Here is a 19843-nt window from a genome sequence, read left to right on the forward strand (position 1 = left end):
TGTACTAAGCTCATGGGTCACACAACTTAAAAAAGCTAAACAAATCTATGAATGCAGAACACTGCCTTAGTACCATTCATCTGATGGCACATAACACCTCAGAAATTCTGGCATGCACTCCAAGTTACTAGGTAGTGTTATCAAGGGAACCGTTGAAATAAAATTAGCAACTGACCTCATAAATAGAGATGCAGGTTTTAGTTTAAATTTTGTGTGAAATCCTGTTCCCTCCCTGACCAAATAACAGAGGAATACAACTTGTGATACTTGCTCACCTGTTGTTAATTACTGTGTCACTGTTGATATATATATGTGTGTGTGTGTGTGTGTGTGTGTGTGTGTGTGTGTGTGTGTGTGACATTATGTGACTGCAGTTTGGTAAGTTATAACAGATGAAACTGACTTGGCCATTCTGGATGTGGAACAGAATAACAAGTTAAAGTTGTCAACTGTTCTGTGCCTATCCATACTTTGTGATGAAGTCTGTTGACATCTTCTCAGTATAATTTTGTGAACATGATTATTTGCTACCATTAATTCTATGATGTATAGAGAAGAGAAGTATACTTAGTGTACAGCAATTGTTCATCAGTTGATATTTACAATTCCTTATTTAGCCGTTGTCCTTCTTCTGATATCTCAATTGTTACTGTTGCCAGATAAAACAGCTGACTGGATCTGTAGACAGCAATCGAGTAATTGAGAATGGCGACATAGCAAATACCGAGACCTCGACATCACGGCGGCTGTCTTTAGTCAGCAATTCTCTGATGGCGTGTGCTGAAGATGCTGTCCAGTTACTGGAGCAGGCATCAAACCCTGCCCAAGTTGTTGAGACTGTGAAAGAAAAATTTGTTACAGAGACAGAGGAGCGTGCGGTTGGTACTTAAGCTGAAGAAATCTTTTTAGTCAGTCAATTATTTGTATGTTCTGTGGATGATAATTGCAATCTCTTGCTGTTTTACAATTGTTGACCATTTACTTTTATTTTTATATGCATTCATTGATATTTATGCTTGACTATGTTCAGTCCCTGCCCCCCCCCCCCCTCCCTCCCCCCTCCTCCCTCTCTCTTTTACATGAAAACACACACACACACACACACACACACACACACACACACCATCTACTATACAATCAGATATTTTGCTGTAGTGTGCATTTATTAGATAAGCTGCATGTCAGAATTAGTTGTTTGGTAACACTGATTAAATGTAGCTGTAAGTTAATGTTGGGATTCAAATTTCTTAAAAAAAATTCAGAAATCTGCATCATAAAAAATTACTGAATCATCCAGATTTGCGTCATTGGCTGCTGTCTTTTTCTCTATATATACCTAATATCCATTTATTTTCCCACTGTTACCATGTTTCCCTCTCCCCTTTCACTGCTGTCTGTACACATCTCCCATCTTCTTCCATTACAATTTCTCCCCACAGTTTCCTTGTAAGAGTTTTTGTGTCGTCATTTACTACTCATGTTTCAGCCATAGTACAAGAATGTGTCTTCGTGCTTGAGTCCTTTATGTACTGCATGTTTCCTTCCCATGACTATTTGTATTTTCTTTTATATTTTCTTTTATTTTTTGAAATATTTCCCACTCCTTGCTCATTTCTGTTTTGTTACATCCCATCTTTCGAGTAAATTGTGATTCAGTGACAAGGAACTCTCCAGAATACTTTCACCTTTTGAGTACAAAAATAAATTTTGAATGTAAAATTACTCATCAGTTCCATTTATGTATTTTCTCATCAGTCACAGTTCAATCTTGATATAAGATATGACATAGTATGCAAGTCATAAAGAATATGACATGTTGTTTGAGTGAAATAAAAGGAATGATTTTCACTCTGATTTAAAAGTTTCTAACAGATTAAAACTGTGTGCTGGACTGGGGCTCAAACTTTTGCTGGCGAACCACTTACTGACTGAGCTACTGACACGTGGCAGCTGACCTGCCCTCACTGTTACAATTGATACTTATAATGTCCCTCCTACTTTCCTGATCTGACAGAAGCTCTCTTGCATACACTGCTGGTTCCATTGTGTAAACATGTTCTTTTGCAACAAAAAGAAAGTGGAAACAATAAATTATTACTAAGTAGCAGAGAGTGCTTCGTGATTGTCAGTGCTGTGTTATTATCTGCAACACATAATGAATCTCTGACAGCAAAAATCCACCGAATGTCTATCACACAAAAATGACAGATTTGTGGGAAATTATTTAAGTGAAAAGCAAGAATCCTGCAAAATACTTTCAAGCCACAGTCAGCTGCATGTTCATAGGTTACTCTTTAGTTCTACGGAAAAAAGATAATGGTCTGTCTGATCATGATATTCAGATTATTCATTACAAGGAATTGAATCTAAAGTCCTCTTCTAAGAAGCTGAACAAAAGATTTAGTCCACTTGGAGTAATGACTTTTACGTAGGTTGGCACTTAAATAGTGGCAACACTGCTGTGGAGACACTATGCAATGGAATCTACTATTGTCGCCTGCCTTACCTCTGAGCAAATGGACTCGCCCGTCCCACGTCACCAGCATGTGCACAATCGAGGGAATCACAGTCATTTGTGAGCGAGCGGTCTAACGTGACCGTGCCACTATGTTTTCGAAAAAGGAACAATGGAGTTGGATCAGTATTGAATGTTCCAGAAGTGTTATAGCACAACAGTGTCAGCAAGGCCTTCAAGATGCGTGAGGGGAATTGGCATTACCATACAGAACTGTGGAACGTTGGGTAAAAGCCTTCAAGGAAGGTCGGCAAACTGTGGCAGACATGCATCGGGCAGGTCGTCCTAACGTCTCTGAAGAAGAAGAAGAAGAAGAAGAAGAAGAAGAAGAAGAAGTGCTTGCTGTTGCCACGTTAGTGGACAGTGATTGACGCCATACGATTCGTGAGCTCACCCACAAAACTGGATTAGCGCATACAACTGTGCTTCGCATCCTGAACGAACACCTAGGCATGCGAAAAATTGCATCACGATGGGTTCCGCATGACTTGACGGAAATGCAGAAATGAATGCATTATGATGCTGCTCAGATGCACTTGAGTGCTATGAGCATGAAGGAGAGGCTTTCTTACACCGTATCATAACACTGTATGAGACATGGATCACATCGTATGAGCCAAAACTGAAACACCAATCCAACAAATGGCATCATTATGGTTCACCGTGATAGTTGAAAGTGATTTAGAGCCCCAGTATGGTGAAAGTTAAGGTGATTCTCGTGTACGACTGTGATGGTGTTATCCTAATGCATTACATTCCTCCATGACAGAACGTCAATGCACAGTATTACTGTTCATTTCTGGAGCATCACCTGTGACCAGCTTTGCGAAAGAAGCGATGACACTGTCTGCACAACCCCCTCATCATTTTGCACGACAGTGTGCGGTCACATACAGTGCAAGCTGTGGCTGCTGTGTTTGGTTGATGGGACTGAGAAGTACTGTACCATCCACCATACTCCCCGGACTTAAGTCCTTGTGACTTTGATTTGATTCCAAAGATGAAGGAACCACTTCATGGCATTCGTTTCAGAACTGTTCCAGAGATTCGACAGGCAGTAAACCACTTCATTCGCAGTAACAACAGAACAGGCTCTGCTAAAGGTATACTATGCCTTCCACATCACTGGCAATGGGTTCTACACAATTCTGGTGACTACATTGAAGGACAGTAACAGGTGCAAACATGTAACTTTTATGTATCGGTTGTGAATAAATAGCTGCCACTATTTAAGTTCCAACCCTCATATAAAAAGAAATCTCCTTTCCAGTCTGTATGTGATTCAGTAACAGGCAGAAACATAGTACTAATTAGTAACTTGTTCAAGTCAATAAATACATTGTAGTGGCATGTTAAAGGGAATAAAGCTTTCTCATATTATAAAGACCAGCTAGAGTACTATCGCAGAATTTCAGTGCGCACAATATTCTTAAGTATTGAAAGATGTCACCATAAAGGTTAAAACTAAGCTTGCACCAAGAATACAGCAGACTCTAAGAACAAGATTAGATCTCTATTGTCCATGACAATAAAAGTATCATGGTAGAAAGAGGATGTCCATAACAGGACTGTTGTGCAATGGCAATATGAAATGCTAGTGATGCAACAGAACAGGTAAGATATCTAATAACTGTTCTCTGTGAATAGTTGAGAAGGTGAATCAAGAACTGTTGATACAGTTAACAAATAAGGAGACTGAATCAGTTACTGTATCACTGAAGAGCAGAAACTCAAACTGGTATAACGATATATCAAGTAGGGTACATAGATAAGCACAAGTTTCTTTTCTTAGCCCACTACTTCTGTTCTTATGTATATAAGTGATGTGTGATGAAATGTTAATATCCTAGCAAAAGATATGGAATATTATGTAAATAATACTGAATGAGGTGATGCAATGGTTATCACACTGGACTCGCATTCGGGAGGACGACGGTTGAAACCTGCATCCGGCCATCCTGATTTAGGTTTTCCATGATTTCCGTAAATTGCCTCAGGCAAATGGTGGGATCGTTCCTTTCAAAGGGCACAGCTGACTTCCTTCCCCATCCTTACCTAATCTGATGGGACAGATGACCTCGTTGTTTGATCCCCTAATTCCAAATCAATCAACCAGCCAACTAACCAACCAACCAATGTAAATAATGTAGCTAATAGAGTAGTGGATGACATCTGCATTTTGGCATCACAAGCTGATCAGTCAAAAAATTAATCTGAATATTTAAATTCCTAATGGTCAAGGCAGATTTAAGGCAATTTTTTTAACTGGCACATATGGGATGTTATGCAAAAACTTGGTGTTGCCATCTTACATTAAAATGTTGAAGTATGCTTACTTGTTTTCTCTGTATTGTGTCCTGTTAACAGCCTGTGACTTTGAGGGGTATTTTTAGTCCAGAAATGGAATGATTTGTGATGGCAGTATGGTAAGATTTTATTGGCATTTCAGAAACATCTGGGAGTTCTAAAACTGCAGTCCCAGTTCATGGGATTTCTAGTTAATAGCTGGACTAATTAAGGGAGTGAAAAATGTCATTTGGACAAAAATAGACAAAAATTATTCAGTTGACAATAACAGTGATTTATTATTCTGCAGAAATGTTAGACCTATTCATTTGGTGAAGACTTTCAACAGGAAAAAATACTACCTTAAACCACAGATTTTTCATCTATAATTTGAGAAACTTCTTTACAGGTATTGCCACTTAGGTACTCAAGTACTGCAACAATTTTTTTTGTCTTGGGTTATAAAAGACAGAGAAAAATCTGTATTTGTTGAATTATATCTATAGTGACTGATTGCATGACATAGGAGATTTGGTTCAGATTGTCTCACACAACTGAGAATGCAGATTTTAGGTGACCCAGTGTGGAAGTGAATAATAAAATCTGTTCATGTCTTTGTTCCGATTACAAAGTAAACTCTTCTTAAATATACCCAATTAACTTGTTGTAATGTATATGACATTAAAAAAAATTGATACTGATGTCCACAATTTTATTTTCAGGAGAAAATGAATAATGGAGCAAATGAACATGTGTCAAGTGATAGTCATAATCTTGTGATGGAGGGCCTTCTCTTGCTACTGAAGGATGTTCTACTGGTACTTCCTGACAACATGGCACCACAGGTGTTGAACCATGTGGTGCGTGCTGACACTTTGCTTGTCATTGCAAATCATCCTGATGTTAGAGTTCGGACAGCCGTTGTGAAGGTTAGTTACAGTCAGGTGTTCCATTTGAGTGCTTTTGCATTGTTACATCTGTTTTAGTGTTAACAATGATGTGGTGATAATGAATAATAATAATAATAATAATAATAATAATAATACTAGTAGTAGTAGTAGCAGCAGTAGTAGTAGTCATGGTCGTGGTGGTGGTGGTAATTCAGGGGCATTCAATAAGTAATGCAACACATACTTTTACTCAACCAGTTTTGCTTGAAAAAATGTGGAACTTGTTGTGGGCCAACGTGAGGTGCCGCTTCAGCCCCTATAGTTTCATGAAGTTCCGATGGCTGGCAGCACTATACATAGCCTAGAGAATGGCATCTGTAATGGAAGTGTGTTGCAAACAGAGACCTGTCACTGAATTTCTTTTTGCAGAAGACCAGAGCATTATAGATATTCATAGGCACTTGGACCTGGCAGTGAACAAAAGTACAGTGAGTTGTTGGGTGAGTCATCTGTCATCATCGCTATAAGGTCACACAAACCTGTCCGATCTTGCATGTACCTGCTGGCCGCACTTAGTTGTGACTCCTGCAGTGTTGGAACGTGTGAACACAATCATTTGAGGTGATCAGAGGATCACAGTCAGACACCTTGCTGCTCAACTGGGCTCGCACAAGTCTGCTCATCTGAAAGGAGCTCATAAAACTTCAGTGGGTTGTTCTTCCACATCCACTCACAGCCTGGATCTCGTACCTTCTAACTTCCATCTCTTTGGCTCAATGAAGGGTTCACTCCACGGAAAGAAGTACGTGGGTGATTGGGGAGGTTATTGATACAGCAAGAAATTGGCTGCAGTGTCAAATAGTAGAGTGGTACCGTCCAGGCATAGAGGCCCTCTCAGCAAGGTTGCATAAGGCCGTCACATTGAATGGAGATTATGTTGAAAAATTGGGTTTTGTAGCCAAAAGAGTGGGGAAAAGTATGGTATATTGCAGTCCTAAATAGTACCAAACTGCTTTCGGGAAAAAAAAGTTGCCTTACTTATTGAACACCCCTTGTACGAAGGGATGTAATTCAATTTGGACCCTTACATGTGTGTGATTACCATATAGAGTCACATTCAGTCTGTTTTTGGGAAATTGAACTCTGTTCTTGTAGATCAACATTTGTTGTTTATACATAAATGTCACTGCAAGGGATCTCAGTACTTACAGTTTTGGGAAGAATAGGGCCTTTCTTTAAGGAGAAGAGATCTTGCCAGGGAGGAACAGAACATTCAGCCCTTAGACCATGAGGGACCACCCTGTTACGCAGAGGAAGGTAGGTGGAGATGAAGGGAAATGTCACAGAGTAGGGATCAGAGACGGTCATCGGTGAGCAAGTGCTGTGCCAGCTTCAGTCCAGAAATAATATGTGAACTAATGGAGCAGAAATGATGGACTAAAAGAGTAAGAGATAATTAAAAGTGGAAAGAATAATACTCAGTTGCCTTTATATAGAAAGCTGGGTACTGCCATGTAATGTGCCAGTGGTTCGATTGAAATACATGGTAGTCTGTGGATGTGTGTGTCAGATTTCTCACACGAGACAACTGCACAGAGAAGAATGGTGGATAAGGACAGAGGCTACACAATGTCATACAGATTTCGAAGGTTAGGATGGCCACTGAGGGTGATAGTCTATGATTTAGGTACAATATTAGGGAAATGTGATGACATATTAGATATAGGAAGTTGTAGTTCAGGTGGAGTAATCTAGTGAGGCCTTAGTGGTCAATTACCTGTGTCACCAATCATCCCTCCTGTCTGAAAAACCCTGCTTTGCCTCCTTACCAAGTGTCCCGCGGGGCCCAGTTGGACCTGTAATTGTGACCCAAATCCTCACGATAGGGTCCAGAGCCTTTTGTCCAGTTCCGTCTCTGCTTCAGACTGAAATGACTGACCTTCAGTACCATATCCAACCTAAATCACAGTAGCCTAGTTAAAGACCTCTCATTCTTTCGGAGTCTCAAGTGAACATACAGCATCACTATCCAGCCCCGAGTCACGCCCAATCATATAAAATCCTCTCACTTTTCAAGTCCAACCCATGGACAACCATCTCCTCAACGAAGTACAATCCTCATGATTTACAAGCCATGCTATTAGAAAACAGTGAAAATGGAGGGGATTTTATTTACTCTTGCCACCAAAAAAAGTCTTGGAGTGCACAGAAGAAATACAAAATCCTTGTAACATATTTCGGAGATGCTGAGTTGCAGATAGGCACAACAAAAAGACTGTCACATATAAGCTTTTGGCCAGCAGGGCCTTTGTCAAAAATAGACGACACACACACACACACACACACACACACACACACACACACACACACACACGCACGCAACTCACACACACGACTGCAGTCTCTGGAAACTGAAGCCACACTGCGAGCAGCATGATGAGAGTGGTGCGTAGATGGAGGTAAGGAGGCGGCTGGGGCTGGGAGGTGGAGGGGTAGTAGGGTAGAGATATTGGACAGTGAAGTGCTACTGGAAAGCATGCAGCCACGAGGTTGAGAGGGGGTAGGGCAGCTGTCTGCAGACGTGAGGTTAGACAGATGGCAGGGGAGAGGAGGGAAGGGTCGATAGTGGAAAAGGAGAGAAGTAAAAAGACTGGGTGCGATGGTGGAATGAGGGCTGTGTAGTGCTGGAATGGGAACAGGGAAGGAGCTGGATGGGTGAGCACAATGACTAATGAAGTTGTGGCCAGGAGGGTTATGGGAACATAGGATATATTGCAAGGAAAGTTCCCACCTGTGCAAGTCAGAAAAGATGGTGCTTATGTGAGACTGGGTGTGATGGTGGAATGAGGGCTGTGTAGTGCTGGAATGGGAACGGGAAAGGAGCTGGATGGGTGAGCACAATGACTAAAGAAGTTGATGCCAGGAGGGTTACAGGAACATAGGATATATTGCAAGGAAAGTTCCCACCTGTGCAAGTCAGAAAAGATGGTGTTTGTGTGAAGGATCCATGTGGCACAGACTGTGAAGCAGTCGTTGAAATGAAGGATGTCGTATTGGGCAGCATGTTATCAACAGGGTGGTCCACATGTTTCTTGACCACAGTGAGTCGGTGGCCATTCATGAGGACAGGCAGTTTGTTGGTTGGCATGCCCACATAGAATGCAGCACAGTGGTTGCAGCTTAGCTTGTGAATCACATGATTTGTTTCACAGGTAGCTTGGGATCAGTGATGTTTGATGGTATAGGTGATGTTTGTGACCAGACTGGAGTAGGAGGTGGTGGGAGGCTGTATGGGACAGATGCATCTAGTTCTATTACAAGAATGTGAGACGTGAGGTAAGGGGTTTAGAGCAGGGGTTGTGTAGGGATGGATGAGTATATTGTGTATGTTCAGTGGACAGCAGAATACTGCTCTGGGAGAGGTTGGAACGACAGAGGGCAGGACATTTCTCATTTCAGGGCATGACAACAGGTAGTCGAAACCTTGACCCTCCAGAACCTTAAGGGCTTCTCCTCCATTTGCTTCAATTGATCCTACTCAACCCATCAAGTCATCTTCCTGGATGTTGCCCTCCACCTCAAAGGTGACTACATCACTACCTCTGTCCATATAAAACCTTCTAACCACCAGCAATACTTCCACTTCAACAGCTGCCACCCATTCCATACCAAGAAGTCCCTTACATGCAGCCTAGCCCCCCATGGTTGTTGCGTCTGCAGTGACAAGCAGTCCCTTATGAAATACACTGAGGGCCTCACTGATCCCAACCTTGTACAAAAACAAATCTCCCGTGCCTTATCTTTCCAATCTCCCACCATCTTCCAAAGTCTCATTGTCCAGCCACAGAGGAGCATTCCCCCTTGTAACTCAGTACCACCCAGGACTGGAGCAACTGAATTACATTCTCCACCTGGGTTTCGGTTACCTCTCATCGTGCCCTGAAATGAGAAATGTTCTGCTCGCTATACTTCCCACCCCTCCCACAATGATATTACGCCATCCACCAAACCTACACAATATACTCATTCGTCCTTACACAACCCCTGCTCCCAGTCCCTTACCTCGTGGCTCATACTCCTGTAATAGACCTAAATGCAAGACCTGTCCCATACATCCTCCCACCACCACCTACTCCAGTCCAGTCACAATCACCACCTATCCCATCTAAGGCAGGCCTAACTGTGAAACCAGTCATGATCTACAAGCTAAGCTGCAACCTCTGTGCTGAAATTCTATGTGGGCATGTAAACCAACAAGTTGTCTGTCCTCATGAATGGCCACCATCAAACTGTGGCCAAGAAACAAGTGGACCAACCTGTTGCTGAGCATGCTGCCCAACATAACATCCTTCATTTCAGTGACTGCTTCACAGCCTGTGCGATATGGATCCTTCCAACAAGCACCAGCTTTTCTGAATTGCACAGGTGGGAACTTTCCCTGCAATATATCCTACGTTCCAGTAACCCTCCTGGCCTTAACCTGTGCTAGTAACTGTTCTCATCCATCCAGCCACTTCCCTGTTCCCATTCCAGCATTGCACAGCCCTTATTCCAGCATCACACCCAGTCTTTTTACTTCTATCCTTTCCCACTATCGACCCTTCCCCCACCTCCACCCCCTTCTCCCCTGCCCTCTATCTAGCCTCACAACTGCGCATAGCTGCCCTACCCTCTCTCAACCTCATGCCTGCATGCTCACCAGCAGCACTTCACTGTCCCACACCTCTACCCTATTACCTCTCCCCCTCCCAGCCCCAGCTGCCTCCTTACCCCCATTCACACACCACTCTCATCATGCACTGGCACTGCTGCCTTCGGGACTGGAAGTTCTAGTACTGCCAGTAAGCACACATTAAAGTGAGGACAAAATACTATTTTTATCTTTGACCATGAACCCCCATTATGCTTTTTCTGAGCTGCCAACCTAGTGTAAAGCTTCCCTTACCAAACAGCTTTTGATACACTCAGTGTGTACCATTATTCCAGTTTAGGAAATGATTGATACCCTGCATTTGATCACAGTCTCAATAAGCCTATCCCACCGGCTCTTGACACAACAGAGGACTGAAGATTACTTGAAATCGTAGTAGAATGTTGCACTGAGTTATATGAGAAGTTTTCTTTATAGATAAAAATCATGCAAGAAGTGTTCCATTTGCTGCAGATGTGTTGGAATCTTATATAATTTTAGCCCAACCATTTTAATTCCACTCAGTTTTTATTATTAAACAAAACAATCTGCATTCCTTGCAGATGAATTTAAACTTCTGTTTCCCATAGCATCAGACATCCTTCACTTCCTAAAGGTGACTACACAACTAGCCATAAAGTAACGATAATTTTGTATGTTACGTTAGTCTGATTCACGCAGTATTTTCATTGTTGTGTGTGTAAATGTGTTAGAAAAATATCTGTATGGTATTTACTTAGCCTGTTTCAGCTATCAACAAGGTTGCATGTGTTTTATAGTATCAGCGATTATTTATTTTGCGTCAAAATGGAATGATCACATTGGCTCAATCACAGATAAAGTAAGTGGCAGACTGTGGTTCATTGGTAGAATACTAGGGAAAGCAATTGGTCTACAAAGAAGACTGCACACAAAACACTTGGATTACCCATCCTAGAATACTGCTCAAGTGTGTGAGACCCATACCAAATAGGACTAAGAAAGGGTATTTAGTGGATACAAAGAAAGGCATCACAGATGGTCGTAGCCTTGTTTGACCCGTGGAAGAGTGATAACAGTGAGGCTGAAGATACTGAACTGGCAGACTCTTGAAGATGGACACAGAATATCCGATGACAACCTGCTAAAAGTTTTTACAAACAACTTTAGGAATATATTATCACTCCTCTACCCCTAGGTATTGCGAAGACATACAGCATGCATAGAGACATTTAGGCAGTCATTCTTCCTGTGCTTTTATTTGAATGTAATAGGAAAAAGACCTTATACCTGGTACAGTGGCATGTACACTCTACCTTGCATTTCACAGTGGTTTGCAGAGTTTTGGATGTAGATGTATAAAAATCGATTTTGATATAAAAATGCAAAAGTGTCACAAAGTTTTAGAAATGTTAAATATTATCTTTGACAAGTCTGCCATGTCCAGAACAGTGGTTCTGATGAAGACACTGAACGTGACTAGCACCCTGGATGCCCAGCACATTGTCAACTGATGAAATCATGGGAAAATGTGAAACAAGTAATTATGAATGATCACCAAGTCAAAGTGAGAGAAGTTGCAGATGATTTGGTATATCAACTGGCTCATGCCATGAAAGTTTTTCCAATGTTTTCAGTATTAAGTATGTGACAGCAAAAATTCTTGAATTTTGAACCAGGCAGTGTCAAATGAAAGTTGCTCAGGAGTCACTACATGAAGTCAGTGATGACGTATAACTATGGAAATGTGTCATAAGAGGTGATGAAGCATTAGTTTATGGATGTGACATAGAAACCAAGGTTCGGTCATCCCAGTGGAAGCATTTTGGATCACCTGTCCATAAAAAGCTTGGCAAGTGTAGCCAAATTTGAAGGTTATGCTCAGCCTGTTTTTCAATGTTAACAGCACAGTGCTCCAAAAACTCTTCAATGCCACTCGCATGAAGCAGTCCGAAAAAATGCCAGAATGTGTGGCGAAGCAGTTCTTGGTATTACACCTTGATGGTGCAATTTCTCACATTTTGTTGATTGTTCATTAGTTTTTGGCTGTAATCAATACTGTAACAATTTCCCAACCTCTATATTCACCTGGCTGGCTCCCTGTGACTCTTTTCTGTTCCAAAAATTAAAGAAAATGAGCAAGGGCGACAATTGTAGGAGAGATTAAAAGCACATAACTGAGAGAACTAAAAGCTGTACCAAAAATCAAGTTCCAGTATTATTTCAGGGTTTGAAAAAAGTGCTCTATTGGTTTATGTAGCTAATGAGGTCTGTTTTCAAGGGGATAACATTGGTGTTGACAAATAAATAAACTTCTTTTCAAAAAATGAACATTCACGATTGTTTTAACATGCCTCATACACCACTATCTGAACTACTTCTGCAGTTTAAGCTGGTTGATGTCTGGTTGCAGATCCATACTTTATTCTTTCATTTAATTCATGTGTTGTTGCATCTGTTGGGCACTTCCCACAAACAAACTGTACCCACATTATTTTTGATCTCACAGAAATAACATTGCAAGATTGAATGCACACACTTTTAAGGTGGCACGCAGTTTCAAATTGACTTACTGATTACACACACATATTGCATGTTTTGACAGTTGTTGTCGGCGTACCTGCAGCGAGCCAGTAGCGACGAGGTGTCGCGGTTCTGCAAGATGCGTGGCTACCAGTTACTGGCGTGCCAACTGGCACAGTGGCCGGCCTCGTGGGAGCTAGCGGAGGCAGCGGTGGCACTGGGCACACTCTGCCCACTGCCCCTGGAGGAGCAGGCAGCCGCACTCGACCTGGGTGCCAGTGCGGCAGAGCTGCAGTCCTCCCGCCCACTGGCAGCACTGCCCCCACTGCTCGCACTCCTGCCTCGCTGCTGCCGGACGGATGTCGCCCTCGCTGATACCTTGCTTGCCTACTTGAGCCAGCTTGTTTTAAAAGTAAGCATCCTATGTTTTGAAAGAAGTGGGTAACATTGAGTGTCAAATATGGACAGTAAATCTTTTCTGCATAAGGAGCAAATGTCAGGCAGATAGGGTTGAAGATGACACGTGTGTCAGTTTTTAAGAGACAGATGTTTTGTCTTGTTGAAAGAGAAACAGGTCACAGGGAGTTAGAAATGAGACTTAATGATGTATGTTTTCACAGTTGTTATCGAAAGTGTTCAAAGTTTGCACATCTCGGTACTGTGCAGCTGTCACAGAATCTTATGTTTTGGCATTTTGGCCATCTAGCTGAGGCCGGTCCACACACTGTAATGCACTGTCAGGCCTCCACTAATTTGATGCAGGGGTTGAGAAAGGGAGGCATGGAGAGAGGGAGAATCCCACAAGTTTCTGTAATTGGCTACTGAATGAGGTTACTGCATTCTGAGGAAATGTTAATCGGTGTACATAGGGCAGAGCGTGGAACACAATTGGCACCTCATTCATTCTCTATGTTTGCACACACACCACAGGTTGTACTTTGTAGCTCTGAGAGCCTGTAGCTGCACCACCAGTAGTTTGAAGCTGTCATCATGATTAAAGCTGTTCAGCTGCATCTCTGATTTTGTTGTATGATGCTTTTGCTAAGTCTGTATCCTGACCGCAATACTCAGTACAATCAGGTGAGGCTAACTTACTGGGGTGTCAGAGTTGCACAAATTGTTCCTGTTCTTATATACGTTCTTTAACTGTGTGACCTTGTGTATACTTCATTACATTTGTATATAGTGTTGTGTACTCCGGCAGTCTGTATCTGTGCCGGTCCATCTTTTGTCAGTCTTAAATTATCTTTTATTTTACAATTTCCGGAAAAAACTTGAATTGGAGGATCTGTATGAAGCCATCGGTTGGGCCCTCTGTAATTGGCAGAAATCATAATTTTTGTAGTGTTTCATCCTCTTTTTCTTTCTTGCATTTACGTGTTCTGTTTTCTGATTTCACTTTGTACCCCTCTGTTACCAGTATGATAACTTAATTCTTGTTTGAAGTCTGCTATGATATGGGTTCAATACAACTTGCTACACCATGCTGAGAACTGCCTGTCATTGCACAGGAAGGCCTCATGTAAGTATCTCCAGTATTTTTGGTTTTCCTATAGACTCTGTGTACAAGTTTTGCGCCCATTTGTCCTTAGGCTGTGGCATTGAGCAACATCGACTCTCTTCCCACAGTATAACTGACCTTAGGTGAATGCTTTGTTGAACTAGGTAATGACCAATTTTCTCTGAACAGTGATTAATCAGAACTTAGCAGTAGAGAATTTATTTTAGAAATGTATCAGAATTTCTTAAACTTTTTATTTTCCCTGTATTTAATCAAGTTTGTCACCTAAATAGTCTTCTCTTTTTTCTACACTCAAAATTGATTTATTTTGGTTAACATTTTCTTACACGTCACACTGTATGCCTGCCTCCCTCCCCCTCCCAGCAAGTCTCCGCCCCCCAATACTTCTCTCCTCACCCTGTTTTCCTTTACTACCCCCCCTCTGTCTGTCACCTCTTTCCTTAATCACTCACTCACTCATTGAACCCCCTCCCCGCCTTCCTGTCCCCAATCACCCTCTGACTCACATTAGTTAATGTCATTGCCTTTCATTACTTTGGTTGTATTGTTCTCCATTTGTTTCATCATTACCTCAACTGCCAGCATGCAGTAAAAGAGTATCACTGACAGGCTCAGTGTAATTGTTTGCATTTTAACAAGTTTGATAGTGAAAATCCGTGTTAAATGACAACAGGGATCATTTTTGCTTATGGTTTTCATTTACATTTTTGCTGTAGGATGGATAGGGGGCCTGCCTGCTGTGTACAGACACTCAAGGAGTTGACCATAGTTTGAGAGAAGCTGAAGATGCTGTTGGCCATGGTCAGCCATCAACAGGATACTGCCTCAAAGTGGCAGCGGGTAAACCGATACATCGCATGAGACACCTCAAGTGTCACTTATTTCACCCATGAGCTCTGCTGCCAGGGCACTTTCCAGTGTACCCAATGTGAGGGAACTGCGTTCACCACTATTTCCTTAGGGATCCTCCAGGGGGCCTCATTTGAGATGCAGAGGAGGCCCTGCCTCCATCTCCCAAGGGTATAGGATGGAGGCATCTTCAAATTATGGCTTATTTCGACATCAGCTATGTCTGTCACTTAGCTTCTGAGACTATCTACTGTATGTAGTGGCAGCTGGTGGATTTAGTGAACTGTTGATCTCACTTGTTAGATGAAAGCTGGGCTTACAATTTACAGCAGTATTGTAGTGAGTTCCTTTGGTTTGGAGGTGAATGGAGGGTCTCAACCAAAAGCTCTGTCGATTCTGTGACGTCTTGCTTGTGGATTTCGGGACGTGCATTATGGGGCAGATTCCCTTTGATGGGCCATGGGTGCAGTATATAAACGATTCAGTCGCTTGAATAGAGGAGTATTTGTGGAGTGCACATTTTTAAGACACTTTGAATGTCAGTATTTTAAGAATAAATTGCTGATGCATTTGTAATGGAGTCCCTGAATTTTCTGGCCCCCACTAAAATTATATTTGGATCCTAAAGGGGGATGAAACCCACAGTAAAAAGCTCGCAAATATTTGAGGAGGCATCGAACATGTATAAAAAAGACCATTTAGATGCCGTAGGTGGGGGAGTGTTCATTAATTGTTTGTTCGATTGACTTTTTTATTAATGAGTGAAACAATTTACATTCTATGGATTTCATCATTCAAGCTGTTGAAAAATTAACAACTTAAAATTAATTTCTTACACAATAATTGACTATGAATTTTTTAATCTAATTACATTTTTTTAGTCCTGGTTAATTATTATTTCTGTATGTGTTATAATACAGAGCTTATTAAATTAGCTAACCTGTTTTACTTCAGGCACTTCATTGCTGTATAAAAACTTTTATTTTGTAAATAATCTTTTAGCTTTGTTTTGAAGGAGCAAATAGTGTGTGTGTCTTTTATAGGTTGTGGTAATTTATTATATAATTTGATGGCATTATGCAGTAAACTCTGCAGAGTCTTCACTTATTTTTTTCTCTTCAGATGCAAATTATATCTGTTTCTAGTTTCCTAATCATATACTAGACAATTCTTAATGTAGCAGTCAATATTTTTCCCATATAGAACAGTCTGAAAAATATATTCACAAGTTACAGTTAAGATTTCCAGGATTTTAAACAGTTTGAGGCAGTGAGATGTTTTGCCACTCTTGGTCATTTTATCTATTGATCTTTTCCACAGTCTGGATAGCTTGAATATTTTTCCCAATCATTCCCAAAAAAATTACCCCATAACTAATAACAGAATGAATATAAGTAAAATATACTGATCTTATACATGAAATATTGCATACTGATTTAAGAATTTTGAGGGCATAGCATGTTGTAGAGATTCTTATGCAGAAGTTCATAGTGCTTGTTTTCTTTTTATTATGTGTGACTTTATTGTTTATTGCATGCTGCTAAGTGTTTCTTCAGCTTCTTCTCTTAAAGCTTTTGCTGACTTACCAGCAATCAGTGTATCAGTCATCCGCAGACAATATTGTTTTACCATGGTGGATACTTTGTGGGAAATCATTAATGTAAATTAGGAGCACTGTTGGATCTAGCACACTACCAGGCAGTATGCCTATATTTGTATATTTAGAGTCTGAAGCAGGCTGTTCCAGCTTGTCAGCTCGGTTGTGAGCCACGGGACGGTCCCTGCTCCAGGGAGCCGTGTCGCTCGCTGTGACCATTCAAGTGAGCCGGCACATGGCACGGCTGGCTAAGGCAGGTGGCAAGACAAGCGTTTTAATGTGCCAGCTGCGTCTTACAAGATTGACAACCTCATACTCTTAGCTGCTAAGATGTTTTGACATGCTACACCAGGAAATACAATGTTCAGGAAATAAATAAGAAACAACTGTTTTACAAGAAATTGCATACTAAATTTATTGGGCCTCTGTAGCTTGACTTTTTCTTTTCATTACAAGATCGGAAATATCAGGCGTCAAGGTGTTCGCAGCGTTAATGCGGAGGATGGCCTTCATTGTTGCATCCTGAAGAAATGATCGTTCCTTACTTTTTACTCTTTTCATTGCTGAGAAAAGCTGCTCACAACAATATGTAGTTCCCAACATGCACATGATCTGAGCAGCATTGTTGTGAAGCTTGGGAAATGCTTTTTGCTGTAATGAACGATACCATCGTGACAAATCCAACGTGTTAGTACCTCTCTTTCAACAAAGTTGAATTTTGCAAATCAATAATCTCAAATTGAAGTGACGATGACAAGTCATCGGGGGAAACTGAAAAAGGAGTGCTGAACACCTTACGTTCCATTTCCAAACTAGTGAGGTCTCGAATCGTGTTTCAAATGACATGATGAGCTGCTTTAACTTTGCTTGGTAATCGCCGAAAGTAGTACCTTCAGGTAGTTTTAAAGAAGCAAGATGATTCAAGAACGTTAAATGTCCATTACTAATCTGCCTCTCAAATAAACGTAACTTTTCCATGAACGCTTTGATCTGGTCGTGCATGTCAACGATTAGCTGCCCTTTGCCCTACAATGACAGATTTAAATTATTCAGATGCATAGTTATGTCAGCTAGGAACGCCAGGTCTGATATCCATTTTATATCTTTCAGACAATGCATTTCTTCCCCTTTCATTTAAGAGAAAAAGTGATATTTCCTCACGAATCACAAAGAAAACATCAAGAACTTTTCCCTGGCTCAGCCAACGAACTGTACTGTGGTAAGGTATATCCCCATACTCCGCTCCCATACCTTTCAGGAATCCTTTGAATTGGCGATGATTCATACCATGATGCCGCACAAAACTCACACACTTCACGACATCTTTCATTACACCACCTAGCTCTACTGTTTCAGCACACAGTGCCTCTTGCTGAATAAAACAATGAAGAGTCAAAATGTCTTTCCCGAATTCGTCCCTGAGTTTATTTTTCAGACGAGAACCTCGGTGATGCCCGATCATTTGTGGTGCATTGTCTGTCGCTACAGAATGGAGCTTATCCCAAGGCAAATTCATATTGTCCACTGATTCACAAACAGCTTCAAAAATATCACGTCCTGTTGCGGTGTAATCGAGTGGTACCACATCCCAGAGTTCTTCAGTTACTTGCAGCTCCATGTCGACACCAGGCACAAAGACTGCAAGCTGTGCACAGTCCGATATGTCGGTGCTTTCGTCAACTGCTAGCGAAATTGCAACAAAGCTCTCCGCCTTTTTCCTGAACTGTGTCTCTAAATCCGCTGCCATTTCCAGGATTTGACGAGACATTGTTTGCTCGACAGGCAAATCCCTTAAATTGCCTGCACCCCCTTTGGAAACAAACATTCTGCAACTGCTACCATGCACAATTTTATGAGTGGTCCTACCGAAAACAGCTTGCCACTCATCGCAATGATGTGAGCGACCCTGTAGCTTGCTTGAACTGCAGACTCAGTAGTGTTTTCTCTGTTCTCATTCACCTGAAAATTATAAACGATTTACAGAACATGAACTATGTTGCATGTTTTGATACCCTCTGTATTACGAAACCGTTTTTAAACTTGCGTCTCCTGGTATGTCGTTCTTAAGCCTTGCTACCAGTTCTCTGTGTGCAACGCCTTCTACCTGATCGTAATGCACTGCGTGAAGACTTGTGTAATGTCGTTATATAGTGTACCTCTTCGCAGAATTAAATACTTTATGACATACAAGACACTGCGGACAAGCATCCCTCACAATGAATGGAAAGGTATCCTCCAATAGAGGTACAGGGGTCCCGCGGCTAGTCATAGCTGTCATTGAACGTGGATTATTGCGTCACTTGTGACTGCATGCGGCCAGGGGGCAGTGAGTTCACTTTCCCCCTCCACGCAGGCTCTGAGCTGGTGCAGTTAGTGCTCCGGGACGCTCCAGCTCCCTGGAGTTCGGTTGGAACAGCCTGGACTCTGAAGTATGTTTTTCAAGATATTTGGAGTTACTTGATATATTTGTAATTGTAGACAATTGTACTCTGTTTTCTAGATATGACTGGGAATACTTATTCACTACCCTCCTTATTCCCAGTTCATCTAGCTTATGCTACAGTATTTTGTGGTGCACTTTATCGAATGCTTTAGTTAGGGCAAGGAATATACCTGTTGTATAGTTCCCTTTATCCAAGACTCCAAGGACATGTTTTGTAAAATGTGCTGTTGTCAGTTCAGTACCTTTCTGTGATTGGAAACTGTGATGGTTATTGGAAAGGAGTTTGTATTTAATTAAATAGTTCAAAAGTCTTATCTTTCACAATAGCTTCCATTGTTTTTGCAAAGTGCAAGAATAGTGAGAATAGCCTATAATTTTCTGTATTTTCAGTGCCTTTTTTAAAGGGAGACAATAATTTAGCATATTTTTGTAGTATCATGAAAGCAACTGTGTTTGAATGTTTGATTTATTATGTCAACTAATGGTGATGTTATGCCCCCTATACCATCTGTAATCAGACAAGTTGGTACTTTGTGCAGTCCTGCTGAA

The 19843-nt window shown here is 41.4% G+C and overlaps 1 protein-coding gene across 1 annotated transcript in view; it reads left to right on the forward strand.

The window, feature by feature from the left end:
- The window catches only part of LOC124803150 (lysosomal-trafficking regulator), a 593053-nt gene that overhangs the window by 344534 nt on the left and 228676 nt on the right, over positions 1-19843 (forward strand). The window contains exons 32-34 of the mRNA XM_047264331.1: positions 660-878; positions 5524-5730; positions 12966-13295. Of these exons, the coding sequence (XP_047120287.1) occupies positions 660-878; positions 5524-5730; positions 12966-13295 (756 nt within the window). The remainder of the gene's footprint in view (positions 1-659; positions 879-5523; positions 5731-12965; positions 13296-19843) is intronic.

Source organism: Schistocerca piceifrons, chromosome 6, assembly GCF_021461385.2.
Source record: "Schistocerca piceifrons isolate TAMUIC-IGC-003096 chromosome 6, iqSchPice1.1, whole genome shotgun sequence".
In the NCBI taxonomy this organism is placed as follows: domain Eukaryota; kingdom Metazoa; phylum Arthropoda; class Insecta; order Orthoptera; family Acrididae; genus Schistocerca; species Schistocerca piceifrons.